This window comes from Parambassis ranga, chromosome 13 (assembly GCF_900634625.1).
Source record: "Parambassis ranga chromosome 13, fParRan2.1, whole genome shotgun sequence".
Taxonomy (NCBI): domain Eukaryota; kingdom Metazoa; phylum Chordata; class Actinopteri; family Ambassidae; genus Parambassis; species Parambassis ranga.
The window spans coordinates 9,275,348-9,290,935 of record NC_041033.1 but is presented as its reverse complement, the minus strand read 5'-3'; the positions used below and the strand labels follow the sequence as shown (position 1 = coordinate 9,290,935).

At 41.7% G+C, this 15,588-nt stretch overlaps 3 protein-coding genes across 4 annotated transcripts; 1 reads left to right on the top strand and 2 right to left on the bottom strand.

Annotated features, from left to right (window-relative positions):
• Window positions 1-178: 178 nt before the first annotated feature.
• On the bottom strand, window positions 179-9,452 carry sgcg (sarcoglycan, gamma). Of its 2 annotated transcripts, none has more exons than XM_028418848.1 (8): window positions 9,284-9,452; window positions 5,433-5,630; window positions 4,883-4,987; window positions 3,748-3,835; window positions 2,890-3,009; window positions 2,319-2,391; window positions 2,123-2,246; window positions 179-1,221 (listed from the first exon to the last, which is right to left on the bottom strand). In XM_028418848.1, the coding sequence occupies exons 2-8, from the start codon at window positions 5,625-5,627 to the stop codon at window positions 1,054-1,056; spliced, it is 873 nt and encodes a 290-aa protein (XP_028274649.1). In that variant the 5' UTR covers window positions 5,628-5,630; window positions 9,284-9,452; the 3' UTR covers window positions 179-1,053. The 2 variants fall into 2 exon arrangements, with proteins under 2 accessions (XP_028274649.1, XP_028274648.1); XM_028418847.1 differs by having other exon boundaries at window positions 5,433-5,627; window positions 9,284-9,447.
• A 2,335-nt stretch (window positions 9,453-11,787) lies between these two features.
• rps25 (ribosomal protein S25) lies at window positions 11,788-13,832 on the bottom strand. The gene is made up of 5 exons (XM_028418850.1): window positions 13,758-13,832; window positions 13,122-13,211; window positions 12,842-13,025; window positions 11,938-12,036; window positions 11,788-11,855 (listed from the first exon to the last, which is right to left on the bottom strand). Exons 1-4 carry the CDS (start codon window positions 13,758-13,760, stop codon window positions 11,942-11,944), a joined length of 372 nt encoding a protein of 123 aa, XP_028274651.1. The 5' UTR covers window positions 13,761-13,832; the 3' UTR covers window positions 11,788-11,855; window positions 11,938-11,941.
• Window positions 13,833-14,019: 187 nt separating this feature from the next.
• trappc4 (trafficking protein particle complex subunit 4) lies at window positions 14,020-15,564 on the top strand. Its single transcript, XM_028418849.1, has 5 exons — window positions 14,020-14,237; window positions 14,521-14,695; window positions 14,842-14,945; window positions 15,119-15,245; window positions 15,335-15,564. Exons 1-5 carry the CDS (start codon window positions 14,063-14,065, stop codon window positions 15,411-15,413), a joined length of 660 nt encoding a protein of 219 aa, XP_028274650.1. The 5' UTR covers window positions 14,020-14,062; the 3' UTR covers window positions 15,414-15,564.
• The last annotated feature ends 24 nt before the right edge of the window (window positions 15,565-15,588 follow it).

The window sequence follows — 15,588 nt, the reverse complement described above, 5'->3', positions numbered from 1 at the left end:
TGCATTTTGTAAATTGGTTTGCACCTCCCAAATGATTAATAAAACTGTGATGTAAGATGGACTACTTGACATATTGAAAAAACCTTAATTTCCCCAAAAATGCAAATGTATTTTATGAAAAAAAAGTCAAGGCACATAAAAGACAAAAGTAAAATCAAACCAATAATAATTCCACACAATCACCAACAACTGTCTTTATTAGACCTGTTTAGTTTGTGCTTTCCTGTTGCTACGGTAATGTTTGTGGCAGTAAACGAGGTTATTGAACAAACAGACCATCTTAGCTGGAAGAACATTGTCTGTCTTGTAGCTGCATAATTACATGCCTATAAAAAACTTAAAAACAACTCAGGCCAAACAGACTTATAAACTGGCAAGAACACATAATTACACATGTGATACCATGCACTGTGTGTGGTGTCACACAGACATGGCATTTTAATCCTGTGTAAAGCAGAACAATGTTAAAGTCTCTTATCAAGTGTTGAATCTATATATGGAAAATAAAGAAAGCTCAAATCTGTGACTATGAAACTGACAAAAACTCCACATGCTAAACACAAACATTAAAACAAAAACATAACATATCAAGGGCTTGGAGCCAGGGCTTGCATAAACCAAAATAAATATTTTTGATTTTCCAAGCCCTTGATATATGTCCTTTAATTATTGCACCACAAGATAATATTGCATAGGATGTAAGCTGTTTCCAGCCCCTCACTGCCCAGCCATGATACTGTGTGTAAAAAAAAAGTCTCCACAAAGAACGCAGACTACTTCAGCACTGAGAGCCAATTTGTTCCGGCTGAATGGTTAGCAGTTTATAAATGCAACTAAAAGGATGCATTTCATGACATCTCCGAAGTGTGTTCCAGCAGGCCTTTGTATTCCCACAAGCCTCCACGTTCCTGTGGGAGCATCGTAAGATCCATGTGTCATAAAGATTAAAGAAATTAAGAAAAAAACTCCAGTTGCACATAAACTGTTGTGCTCGTCGGCTCCCAGAAGATGCATCCTCTGATAGATAGAACATGACCTTGTCAGAGTTTATATCTAGCACTCCTGATTCTCACTGCAAGTGGAAGTTCTTCCAGCTTTGGACAGGAAGAGCTTTCCGCTGGGACAGACACAGATCTCGTAGAGGCCCTGAGCATTTTCAGAAACTCCCTCTTTGCTCAGGGGAAGGCTTGGCATGCGCACCGTCTCCGCATCCAGTACCAGCTGTACAGCAGACAGCATGGAGAGAAAGGACGAATAAAGGACAGTAACAGGGATTACTGAATCAGCAGACACATCATCATGATTCATTCTTTTCAGCAGAACATGCGTCATGACACACAGTATAGACTGAACCACAGGGAATGTCTAGTTGATGTCTATACTTAGAAAATTAACCCTAAAACTCAGATAAGTGGTCATCAGGGACAAGATCAGTGCAGATTAACACTGGTTTTCTTCCCATTAGCAACAGAAGAAGATGAAATCCTGTTATATAAACGATCTGCTCCTCTGAGAGTGAATTCTCAAAGGTCACAGATGTTCTTGTTATACAATGACTGCATGTATGCTGCACCACAACAATTACCCAGGCCTGATTCAGCAAGAACCAATTACCAAAACTCACTCTAAACACTAACATCAAAAAACTGCAGACCACAACACACCAACACATGTTTTCAACAGAGCAGCTTACTGCTCTTTGTGGCTCTTTGTGGCTTTAGAAAGTACTTTAACTTCATGAATGTAGAATTCTTTTACTGCAGGATAACAATATACTCATATGTATGCTTTACTGTATGTGCAGCATTTAGAATAGTAAGTATACGACACATAATAGTAGCTGTATGAAGTAACTTTGTTACTACCATTTGGATAGCAGTTAGTCTGACTAGAGTTGCATAATTAAAACAGATAGATAACTCCAGGTGAGCACTCACATTATTCACTCTGAAAGTTAAATGCATCATTCATTTCCCATCAGCCCCTGATCTAAAGTAAAGTGCATCTTCGCCATAGCAGACTAAATGTGGCCTGTCTGACACATCTTAACTTACACTGTGCACACGTGTGTGTGTAGACAAAATAGTGCAGCAGGTAGCAGGGAGTGAAGTGATTTTCTTACCAATCCTTCGGTAGAATGCAGGATGACATCCATGTTAGAAGCAACTTCAATGTTTCCAGCCAGCGCTTTCATATGAACTCCTTTGGGTGCGTCCATGCTGAGGGAGCGCGTGGGGGACTCCAACCTAAAGAAAGACACATCAGCTGATCCACTTCACCCGTCTGCTGTGTTTTCAAAGCTTTTGGCTGTGTCTGACCTCAGGTCTTTGAGAAGTTCAGATCTGAGCTGCGGCACCTCCACTGAATGCTGGAACAGCGCTCCCTCAGGCCCTGAACAGACATGCACATACAAGACTGATCATGCAAACACAGGTGCAACATTTTCATGCTAATCTGCCCTCAACTTGAAAAAACAGAGACCGAGATGTATTTTCTGCTTTCAGACTGAAGAGAGAGAGAACACTGAAGAGATTGAGCAGAATGTGGAGTGGACCGTGATGGATGTAAACAGTCCACAAACACTCCTGCTTGACCTGCCTGCTGCTCACCACGGACCAACGTGACCCCACTGACACGCACCACTGTTTGACATTAATCAGTCATTACAGTGTGCATTATCAAGACAAAACTCTGTGAAGATGAGTGATACCACACACTCAGCTCAAAAATCTCCTGCATGTGTCTGTCCTTGCTGCTGTGGTATGTGCCATGAAACCAAACCGCTCCTGTTGATTTCACATCTGCTGTCATTATTATCCTTATCCAAAATGTCTCAACAGGTGTGAGTGACATCCAAGGAAACAGCACGTAGCAGCCATTAGTATATACCTGTGACTCGTAGTTTGTCTGGACCAATCACAGTCTGGTCGCCATCTGCAGTGAACAGCATGTTGCCGTTGTGGGAAGTAATGAGCAGATTTTGAGTGTGTCCCTGAGCCTCGTTTGGACCTGCAACAACAACAACATCAACAATAATATTACTGTAAGGGCTTTGGCAATCTGAATCTGTAATCATTCTCTTCCAGCGACACTTCAGTTTGTGGTGAGTAAACATCACCTGCTGGCAAGAAAGGTATTGATTATACATCCAGGAGGTAAATGAGTTACCTCACCTCACCCTTCACTACATCAGCATCCACAGCCCTGTGAGAGACAAATCTGAGGCAGGCAGATCTCTCGGTGAGATGTTGAACACAGGTTTGGACCTATAACTGTGAAACCTTCCCTGACAAGCATCTCACTGTTATTCACAGAGGGCTGAGAGCACACAGGCTGTGCTTTTATGGCTTAATGATGTAGGAGACTTAACGGTTCTGTGGAACACAACAATTAGCTGGGTCATTTGCTGGCCTTTTAATTATGACAGAATACCCCAACGTGGCCGACGGTGAGCCATAAAAGACGCACAAATATGGCCCTCCACAGGCCCCGGGCCCTCTGTGTAATACAGAACGTTCCAGAAGCAATGGTAGAGAAAGGAGTGCTGCATTTAATGGACTTTAAATGGAAATCTAAGAGATTATGAATTGAATGATGACTTCTTGTCTCTGTTAATGCTAGATGAGAAATCCCTGCAGGACAGGTGCATGAATGTCTTTACTATCGTCCTCATGCATCAGTGGGATGTGATGTGTGAGCGCTATGAGCATTATGTGTCTGTGTGTGTGTGCACATGTGTCTTCTTACCTACAGATATCCTCCCTGTAACATCACCATTTTCATCACGGGCATTAAGGGAAACGTTCAGAGGCGAGTGCGCTACGAGTGAGGTATCCTAGAAAAATAGAATATGTTGTCATATTACCATAAATGCTGCCACAGAAATACAACAAAATTACTTTAAATTTACATCATGTGAAAGCATTTTTTAATTACAATGCTGGCAGTGTGCCCATGCAGATGGTTGACTGATTGGTCCACCACTTTCAGGTCCGGCTTAAAAAGGACAGCCCACCACTGTCAGTGTATTACTGACAGTATGGAAGAAAAAAAACCATTGTTGTTGACCCTAAAACGTCTTGCTGCTTATAAATGTTTATATACAGCGTGTATATTATCAGGTTTGATTTAGTAGACATGACAATAACAGCAAGAAAACATTAGCTTTCATTAAATGTCTAAATCAGACAGCAAAGCAATGAATCACTTCTGTTCCCTTGCGGCTGTAAAGAAGGTGTGTCTACAAAAAAAAAATGATCTCAGACACTAACTTTTCACATGGAAGAGGACAGGGTGAGTCACTAAACACTGAATCTCATTAAAAATCCATAGAATGCATTAGTGAATGTGTCCGTCCATAAATGAGGAGCACATTGCCTTTTTAATGAGGCCCATGAAGTCAGAAACAAGCAAAAAAAAAAAGAGATGCTGCTACGAGCAAGAAAAGCCATAACATGTAAACAACTGCAGCAAAGTGTTCCCATCTGCTGCTAGCAGGCGGGCCATAAACTACTTTCCACCACAAATATCCCTGAGGTTAATGGGGAGTTCTGTGCACTAGCACGTGCACCGTGTGTGAATGCCAAATCCAGTTTGTTCTGACACATATCCCCCAAAAAGGTTTACTCAGAAATATGCACTTCACTCTCTACAGCTGGATAAAAACTGAGCGAGTGTCTGTGAGGAGTTAGATTAGATGATAACAGGACGTGTAGTCTGCACAGAGCCAACACACACTCACAGTGAATTTTGGAAAACAATGAGATGAAACGAAGGCCAAGCTGTCAGGCTACTTAACTGAGCAAACAGCACTGTGAAAGAGGTACAACAGAGTGAAGAAGAATGTGGGAAGAGAAGAAGTGTGTGTTCCTGATTATCTTACTTCTCTGGAGTGGATCTCCTGAGCATAGAGCGGAAACAGAAACTCAGACTCGCCATCCTGCAGCTTGACCCCATCTGAGTGCACTTGTAGGAGTCCCATCCCCTCCTACAACCAGAAGGGAGACACAATGTGGATTATTTAGAGAAAAATACAAATGTTGAGATCAAAGTGGTTTCACTGAAATCACAGAGGTGGCAGCTGAGCAGGAGGGGAGTGCTTTACCAGTGTGAAATGTTCCCTGTAGCACTTATGAGACCATCTTGTAATACAACAGTTGCTTTAGGCTCTTCACAATAGTGTGTGTGTGTGTGTGTGTGTCTGCATAAATCCATAGTTGCCATCTGGACTTGAGACAGAAAGCTGACAAGACTCCATGAAATAACACATTTACTATCCAGTTCAGACAGCCAAGTGCCAGTTAATGATGGATAATACTGCTACTGTGACTACTAAGCAGGTACAACACTGTAATGTTTAATATTAAGATGTGATCCCTGTGAGTTTACAGTAAAGGAACCCAGAAGGATGTGCCGATGTGAGTCAGGCATACCGAGTTGAACCACATCACCCTGAGGATCCAGATGGTGAGGGCGAAGTTGACCACCAGGATGATGATGAGCAGGAGCACAAACAGGTAGAGGCAGCGCTTCCTCCAGCCGTAGATGCCGATCTTGTAGGCGTGGTCGGGCATCGTTCTGGGCATGCTGCTGCCCTGGGTGGTGGTGACATACTGCTCCCGCACCATCTGCTGGACGGGCACAGCGTCACATGATGACAGGTACATAGCAAACAGAAGCAGGTGTTGAGAGGAGAAAAAAGGAAAACAACTATCTTCCATGTTTTTCAATGAGACAGGACAAGACATTTGATAAAACACTTTTGATAAAAGGAAAATAAGTATTTGCATATTCACATATGCAGCAGGTGCAGATCAGCATTAGCATCAATTACTTTTTTGTTCCGGTCTCTGAGAGCTGATTATCAAACATTAGCTCTCTACAACATTTATTCATAATCACATATGTTTGAACACAAAGAACACCACGTCGACTTCTGTAGAAGAGGCCATCACTAACGCTTCGTTCGTCCTCTCCACCAGGTGGTAACCATTTAATTTTTAGTTGGACATATTTGCAAGGAGGTTTATGGAGAGTTTGCTTTGCTCCAGGTGCAGTGGCCTCCACCAACGCTCCGAAGAAATAGGTTGTCTGTGGATGCTCTCAACCTACATGTTAGGGTAATTAAAACTCACTTTAACTGACTTTATATTGGCCAAAGGGGTGAGTGTGATTGTTTCTGTGGGTCTCTGGTGGGGAATTATCGATGAGTGTGTACCCCTCACATCGGCGGCTGGGCCAGGCTCCAGCACCCTGGCAGCCCTGTGTAGGATAAAGGGGGGTTAAGAAAATGGATAGATGGAGGGACCATCTGAGGAACTGGAGCTTCATATTTCCACCTCTGATGTTGTTGATCAGAGCAGTTTTCAGTCTTTAGTCATCGTAGACTTTTCTTTAACACTACTGCAGTTTGTAATCAGTGTAAATGGTTCGTCCTCTCCATTATAGAAGCATTTTAAAGGTCTGTGGATGACTCAACATGATAAATAAGGCAGTGGTCACTGGGCGGATTTCTCTCTCTAACAAACTACCTCTACAGTGTTTATCTGGAATATTTTCCACTCTTAAAGTTTATTTTTTAAATATATAACCTTCACATATGACCTCTACAGAATGCCGTGTTCATACAGTGTATGATTCATGAGCCCACAGCTCCTGCACAGACCCACTGGATATCTGGCTCGTTGCACCAATGGAAAACTTGACTGAATTTCCAGCAGTTTTCGAAAAAGGCAAAGGCAGAGGAAAATGCCACTTATTACAGAGCGGAGGCAGTACGGTACTTTCTGGCTGCACAACAGCAGAATATCAGTGACAAAAACCAAGTTGATGAATGTCAGCAAATTTCAAACCACGGCCTCAATAATAAGTTATGACACAACGGTGGTTTTCAGTATTCAGTTCACACAAGGGCACACTGAGCTTCAAATGCAGGACTGCAGAACCCCGAGTGAGCCCCCCCCCCACTCCACCCCCCCAGTCAGCACATTTGGACCATCTGACACAGTGACAACAGGGAACCTCAGGGACAGATTTCACAACCACACAGGAGGTGTGTGTTCAAGCACGGAGTGTGTGCAAGCTCGCGGGGCTCTAGAGAAAGAAGCCGTGTCACTTTCTATTGATTGATACGCATTAATAAGAAGTGGCTGGAGAGAAAGAAATTGATGTAGATTACTATGAGTTGAATAAACAACAGAAACAGAAACACATGACAGACTGCTGATTTCTATGAGCAACAAAAGTCTTCATCAATTCTTTAATGTCACCACATCTTAGTTTTATAGTATCTAGGTCGTCTCAGCAGTGTATTCTGCATTTGACAAGGAACAGACTCCAGGCTGATTTACATACGGGACAGATGTTGCATCTTACTGTCACAATAAAGGTATTTTCCATCATTTTAAAGGAGCCACCTATGGAACCAAAAAGTGATCCTTCCCTGGCATAAAGAGATGTTCAGTCGAGCATGTAACTCCCATGGGCTGCATACAAGCATCCACACACAGCTGCTCGCAGTGTGAACACTATCCAATACATTTCTGTAAATAATAAAGGTACAGCATCACACCGGCGGGGTGATGAAGAAGTGCTGTGATCTGCGCTGTCTAAAGTCCAGAAAAAGATGTTTCACATCGACGACGATAATAAAGGCACATGCATCATGTCTTGCTGTTTGCAGCAAACTCAGGGAAAAGGCATGTTGGAATGAAAGCCTGAGAGGATTTCTACAGGCAGATCACCCCCCCGCCCCCCCACAGGACCTGTCATATGTGCTGTGATGAATAGCCCTTATTTCACCACAAAACAAATGAATGCTGCCTGTGAAAAGAAACTAAAAATGATATGTCCATAGGGGAGAGGAGATAAGGAATAAACTATGGTAATGCTCTTTTTGCCTGTATCTCTCCTCATTTATATTTAATAATCATAGGAGTCACAATGATAAATTGAATTCCAGAGAAAAAGGCAACTTTTACAGGTCTGCCACTACATGTATTCATGTTTATGTTGTTTTTCTCCAAGCTACCGAGGCTTTTCAAGTGTTAAATTAACTGATTCCAACATCCCCACACTATGTCCATTACATCCTCTATGTGTTAACATGTTCACTTGGTGCAAATGAGCACTGAGGGGTGCTGTGTTCATTACGATGTTAATGAATTTGATCTAATTACTTTAAATGAAAGCATTAAGGGCCTCAGTAAGCAGCACGAGCAGGAGGCAGCTTTAAAGGCGTCTTCCAGGCTCCAGTTTCAACCTTTTACCACGAGCCCTTCAGCCACAGACTGATCCCTCCATAGCAACCCAAATAAACACTCCACAAGCTGCCTCGCTGCTCTACAGCCAGGAATGCTCACTTTCTGAGAGGATACAATCAGATATTTTGTCTGAGTTTTTTTGTTTTTTGAGGTCTATGCTATTATTTTTAAAAAACCTCATTGACAACAGAAGACAGATAAAAAGATTCAAAGGCTGACCTCTAACACAGTCCTCGGCTCTCCGGGAGGAAATGTTAGGCTATCTATCCCAGGGCAGTCTCTTAATTAACCCCAAACAAGTGATGCTCCCTGCCTGGCTCTGTGTCTCAGTCCCTGACCTCTGGATGAGAGTGAGGGCCAGGCCCAGCTAACTGCTCTCTAACTATCCTTCAGGGTCCCGCTATAATTGAGAATCCAGGCTTCCCTCTGGACTGAGACTTGACCTGATCGAACGCCAGGAGCTGCAGAAAAGCTCTGAATTCGTTAAGCTTTGCTGTGTATGTGTGTGGGCTGAGCAGCGATCGAAAGCTGAGCACATGCTTGAAGTTTCTGTCTGCCTGTCTGTATAGTGAGTGGCCGGCATCATGTCCCCACTCTGCTGTGATGCCTTAACTTCTAAAAATAGGACACAGCATTGTGAACTAAATTTAAAAAAGCAGCCGGGGAAACATAGAGACACAAACCATACATAGGTATAACTAATGAACACTGATCAGACACTGCAGTGTTGCTCACATAAAACCTGGGTTTAAGCCCCTTTCCAAAGTTATTTTTGTATTTTAATATAGTTGTATAGTTGTTGTCCATCTATGGTAAAACAGCTGACAGCTGGCGGACTAAAAACATATTGTTCTAAATTCTTAACACACTTCAGTAAGGACTGGACAAGTCACAAGACATTAAAAAGGACAAAAAAGTAACAGCATGTACATTAGGTGAAAGGTAAAAGACTATCTCAACAGAGAGGTTGAATAAAAACATGACTGAATGATTTTTCTAGAAGAAAACAGCAGAGCACTCACCGTCGTGTGTCGAGACACAGCAGTCCTCCTTCAGCAGAAAGCAGAGCTCGAGCTGGTACGAGCAGTTCAGAAGCAGCTCCTCACACGTCTGTCAGCCACTCAACAGCTGCGTGCCATAAATCCAGCTCTGGAAGTGCCCTGACTGATCACCACGAGACGGCGCTCCCACTATTCCTGCACACCCACTACACAGCCGTCCTACAGGCATTTCAATATCATCATCAGTGAGTGTGTGCATGAGAGAGAGAGAGAGAGAGAGAGAGAGACAGAATCAAGGTGTGAACAGAGGCTGCTGTTTGTCATACAATCCTCTGAATCACTTTCACCAGCCAGGCAGTGCAGTCTAATTTGAGAGGTTGAATAAAAACACGGCTCTCTTCATAAAGTTGAGCTGGTGTCTCAGATAGCTCTGCTGGCTGACAGTCAGAAGGAAGGGTGGACCTTGAAGAAGGCAGCCAGCATGTCAGAGGAGGAAATAGCTGAACATTGTTTTCAAACCTCTGCATTTCACACTGAAATAAAAGGTAGCCCAATCAGTACTCAAAACCTAAACCATTAAATTTTCATGTTAATTCAAAAATATATACTGACCACATGTGTGAAACTAGCCACATGTCATTAAAGGAGCATTCTGTGCAATCTGGGTGCCCAGACTGTGATCATAAATGCACACACGCAGCTTTATTCAGCAGCCATTTTCATGACCCAGGGGGAAATTATAGGTTTCACTACAGATTACTTAGTGTAATTTGTAGCATATCCTGTCAGATTACCCGAAAAAGCCACATATTTGAAATACCTCGGATCAATTCAAGTTTCTCTTCTCTACTCTCTCTTCTTATTAAAAGCACATGTATTGTTTCTTAGAAGCTACATAAATTGTGTGAATAAGGCTCCAGTTTATGGGATCCATAAATAGTTTATAAGTAAAATAAACTGTTTGAGATGAGCTACTCTTGCTTAACCTGCCATCTTGCAGATACAATTGTCTTAAAGCAGAGGCTGATGAAAAAATGAATGATGCCTTTAGATTTCAGAGTAGACCAATGTGGCACTCCCTATAAATAATCATATCATTTTAAGAATATGAATGTATTGTGAAAAGCAACTAAAAGAAAATGTCTGACACCATGTAAGGCAGTGTTAAGTTTGACCGGTGACCTGCGAACCTATATTCACCTTGTGCACACAAACAGTGGGTGTGGACTGTGGAACATTACTTTCAACACATAACAGGGAAATGTCATGTTTAACCGAGAAAGACTAAGGTGTGTTTTTGTGCATCTGTACCACTATATAAATGAAACAATGATAACCACTGCACTGACACTCCCATCCATAATAACCCTCACAAAACATAAAAACATGCTGCTGTGCAGCAGAAACTGCCATACATACATACATACATACCTCATTGTGTGGCCGCTGATCTGTTAAACAGCCAACAGTGAAACGGGCAGTGTTAGTGTTCTCGCTGACTGCTGATGGATGTTGCACATGTTGATGGCTTGAAACCTGCTGCTTGAGGTGCTGCTGTGTGGTGACAAAGAGACGTTTGACAGCATCCATCACAGGACTCCTGTGTATCTTGTGCCCTGAGCAAACATTTGACAGTTTTCATTTCATACCACTCTTATCTCTTATCTCATAGGCTTTCAGTGCCGGTGGCTTTTAAGAGACAAATGGAGAGACATGAATGATCAATCTGTAAAACTAAGTTAGAAAAGATCCATCTTACTCTGAAAACAAGATCAGTTCAGTCAGGATGTCCCTTTACATTTCTCCAAACGACAACACCTGGTGTACACATAGTGCAGGTGGAGAATTGAGGGTTTTCAATAGCAGGGAGACGATAACTAAATGCAAGAAAATGAAATCATGTGGTCACATTAACAACCTGCCTCTGATCTTTATTAAATAGTGTGGGTCCTATTTGGAGGGTTTTCAATTTTCTTTCCTGCGTCAACACACCAGAAGTCCCTGGTTTGCGTCCTCATCTGCCAGATCCTTTTGTCACACTCTCAGTTTTGTATTATATACAATCATCAATCAATCAATTCATCGTAGGACAAAGAATATCAATGATACCATTTGGGTACAAGCCACCTGATCACTGAGGAACCAAAACAAGACCAGTACCAGTGCAAACATCTTATTTAGACCTCCACTGACAACACTGCTCATGTAAATATATTTTTCTGTAATTGACTCTTGACAACTGAGCCACGGGTTATAGCACATCATGCAGGATTTTGGAGCATTGCGTGTATTGTATAAATTGCAATATGAATATGAACTCAGCCCTCTATACCATTTATGATGAGTCTGCAAGGCTGATGAAGAGATGCATGCCAATGGTATTGACCTCAGTTTTTGCAAACAGGGTAATTTACTTTCACTTATTTCATCATTATGACAAGCTTGTAACAACTTATTGAATAAACTTTAAACACCTGATCAGCAGAAGAAATCGACCAACAAAAAAAAAACAATTAAAGTTGAAATTTTGTTTTTACATTTTTATTTCACCTTTTATTACAAACAGCCCATCATGAGAAACAAACAGGAGAACCTGCAAGAATCATGAGAAATGCAGGTCAATAAGCTGCAACACTGAAAGGTTTAAAGACTTTCTGGAGTTTCTGGTGTTGTACCTGATTATGCTTTCTCTGCTGCTGCCTCCTCATCTCCACCCTTGGTGTTACGTGTGTAAATGAGCTGTGCTCTGTGTTTGGAGACCAGTTTGATCATGCCTGGAAGAAAAAAAAAAGGTTGCTGTTTAATGCACACTCATTTCTTTGGTCAGCCTTCAAAGCAGCTCATTTGCACCAGAAGTTAAACTTCATCATTGCAGTTCGATGCTGCACAATAAAGGGCCAAAAACTATGTGATGGCCCCAGGGTTTCACATGGGCCTCCTGTGTATGGTTGTGTGCTTTTGTGTCTTCACAAATATAGTAAGACCTACATTTGTTATAGTTATTGAGCTGTGACATTTTTAGTTTAATTTGTGACGTGTAAAAGCAACTGCATAAATGAGCACTGGACGATATCACTGAAAATCAAATGAAATAGTATTCATGCAGAATATCCTGTAACAATGATGTAATTTCAGAACAAATAATAAACTGCTACACCACTCTGGCATGGATGCACATAATTACAGCTTTATAAATATTAGAAACCGTTAAGTAGTCCTGGTGACCTTGGTAATCATTTGATGACCTTAATGTTTCATCAAAATACAAAAATAACCACATTTGTACAGCTATAGCAGTCATATTAATGCAAGAGTTGGGCATTCTGATAAACTTTTTTTGCAAAATTTCTGCCAAGCTCTCATCTACAACATCTGACAATTCCCTAGGTCAACTTATTAAGACTGTATATTGTTTAGTGTGAACATAAGCAGATCAGATGTGCACTACTCTACACAAATTTACCAAAAATTCAACTTCTTTGACCACTGAAGACCATCTTCTAATCGTCATTCATCAGTTTTAATAAGATAGTGATCCTACATGTACTTCTTGGTATTCTGGACTAAAATGATTTTCACCTTTGGACAGCAGTTCCTGAAGGGCGTTCCTGGCCAGAGAGCCACGGATCTTCAGCCTCTCTGAAACAACAGCGGGGGTGATGAGCTTGTAGTTAGGAACCTCTTTGTACAGCTTGTCGTAGGTCGCCTTGTCGAAGAGGACCAGGTTGTTGAGCTTGTCCCTCACTTTTCCCTTGGACCACTTCTGCTCAAAATAACAGACATTGATTAGCAGAGTGACAAGGTGGTCAAACAAGCATTTAACTTGTCGATTCTGGATGAATATTAAAGCAACTCATACCTTCTTCTTGGCTTTGCCTCCAGACTTGTTGACTGGGTCCTTGTCCTTTTTGGACTTCCCAGTGTCCTTCTTCTTATCCTGCTTAGGAGGCTGAAAACAGAGGACATTAAGTTAGAATCATGCATCCTGGTTCATATACCACCTGGCTGCAAATGTCTTAAAGTACTAAACGACAAGGATGTTGCTTCAACATGTAATAACAAGGATGGTGCTAGGCTAGTTTTGATCGGCTGGCCGGCATGTGACGGCCTTCTCATCAAATAGCGCTAGTAGTCTCAGTGTAATCATATCTGTTTATTCTCGTGGTGAGTTGTGCTGGTTGTTTTTTGTAATTTGTAGTTCTAGTGGGGTTGGAAATTATGAAGACACTGTTCTAGTATTTTATAGGTAATATTCTCTTTGTCGGCGAGTACTGTGTAGCTGGAAGCATGGTGGCATTAGCTAACCTGCTAGCTAGCAAGCCAGCTGCTACATAAGAATTTCACTATTAGCTCCTTTATCCAAACACTATTATCAGACTGCAGGAAGCTACAATCCTATCGCAAACTATGCCGAATGTTTGCGACTTCGGATAAATAAATGTTAAGGGGGAAATATTTCATTTATTTCAACTAAACGAGTGATAGCTATCCTCACCATGTTTCCTCGTCAAGATGTCGGAGCGAAAGGAAGTGTACCCGTGCAAGAGCCCCTTAGACAACCCGTATATGCGGAAGTAAGACGGGGAATTGTGGGATCTTGAGTTTTTTCTCATTTTGTCGTCTTTGGCGACGTTAATATTTTTTCCGGACCACCAATTACTGCACACTTGTTACACAAGCAAGTTTTCATATTGTTTTCAGACAAAAATCGCCACAAACTTAAAGTTAGTTTATTTGCGGCTGTTGGACGTGCGTAAGGATCACGTGACAGTTTTGTCAGCTGGCCAGGACGCAGCAAAGATGGTGATATTCAGTGTGTATGTGGTGAACAAGGCTGGAGGCTTAATTTACCAATATGACAACTACGTCCCAAGGGCGGAGGTGGAGAAAACCTTCAGCTACCCTTTAGACTTGGTGCTTAAACATCACGATGAAAAGGTTGTCGTATCGTTTGGACAGCGGGACGGAATCAGAGGTAAACATGTCGTTAGCGTCATGAGCTAGCTACACCAGCTACTGAACAAACTATCGTATGTTAGCGAAAAATATCTAAATAACATTACACGCACTACTGCATTTTAGACATGTTAAATTAGCCAATTAGCCACTGTTCATTGTTTCTAATGGACTTATAACATGCCCCTTCTCTGCACTTGGGCCTGTCTACATTAGCTAAACTGTAGTGACTACATTGTACAGATGTCACATTTAATCGTGTTATAATTTCAAACTTAAGCAGTTGTGTTGTCATTCCTCAGTGGGCCACGCACTGCTATCAATCAACGGAGCTGATGTGATCGGAAAGAATACGTCAGATGGGAAGGATATCCTTGAATATTTAAAAGATCCCAACAATTATCCGGTGTCTATTCGCTTTGGACGTGCACGCCTGAGCTCCAATGAGAAACTGATGCTGGCATCAATGTTCCACTCGTAAGTTATACCTCTGTTTTACACAACAGGGCTTGAAGGTATTTTATCAGTAAGACTGCAGACGATAAACAACATTTGAAAGACAGACAGGGAGCCTCTTTGGTATCTCAAATATAACCCTGACCATCTTTTTGATTTTCCCACAGATTGTTTGCTATAGGTTCACAGTTGTCCCCTGAAGTTGGCAGTTCGGGGATTGAGATGCTAGAAACAGATGTCTTCAAACTCCACTGCTTCCAGACTCTGACAGGTCAGACATGTAAACAAACATGACTGTTAGTAGACCATTGAAAAAGGAGATATTTTCCTATAAACACCAGCCTCATCATGAATTCCCTTCTAAAACCACCTGGTATACATAATGCAATACTGCTGCTGAACTGGCACCTTTCTCACTGTTCTGTTCCCTTTTTCTTCTCTCAGGGATAAAATTTATTGTGCTGGCGGATCCTCGGCAATCTGGCATTGATGCACTGTTGAGAAAAATTTACGAGATATATTCAGATTTTGCCCTCAAGAACCCTTTCTACTCCCTGGAAATGCCAATCAGGTAATACAGAGAATGAACGTCATTTGCTTTTGTTGTTGTGTTCAGATACACATGTCCATCATCTTAACATCCACACATTTCATTTCCAGGTGTGAACTTTTTGATCAGAATCTGAAGAGTGCACTAGAGGTGGCAGAGAAAGCTGGTAACTTTGGAGCAGGGTCTTAAAATAGAGGAATGTTTTAATTTCTGTTCACACCAGACTGACTGGAGCAGTGGATTTTTTTTGGACTTTGTCTTTTTTTATTTCGCAGTTAACATACTGCAAATACCACATGATTTGTAAATACTTAAATAATTAAATTACACACTGTGTTTTTTTGTTTTGTACTTTCTTTTGGGC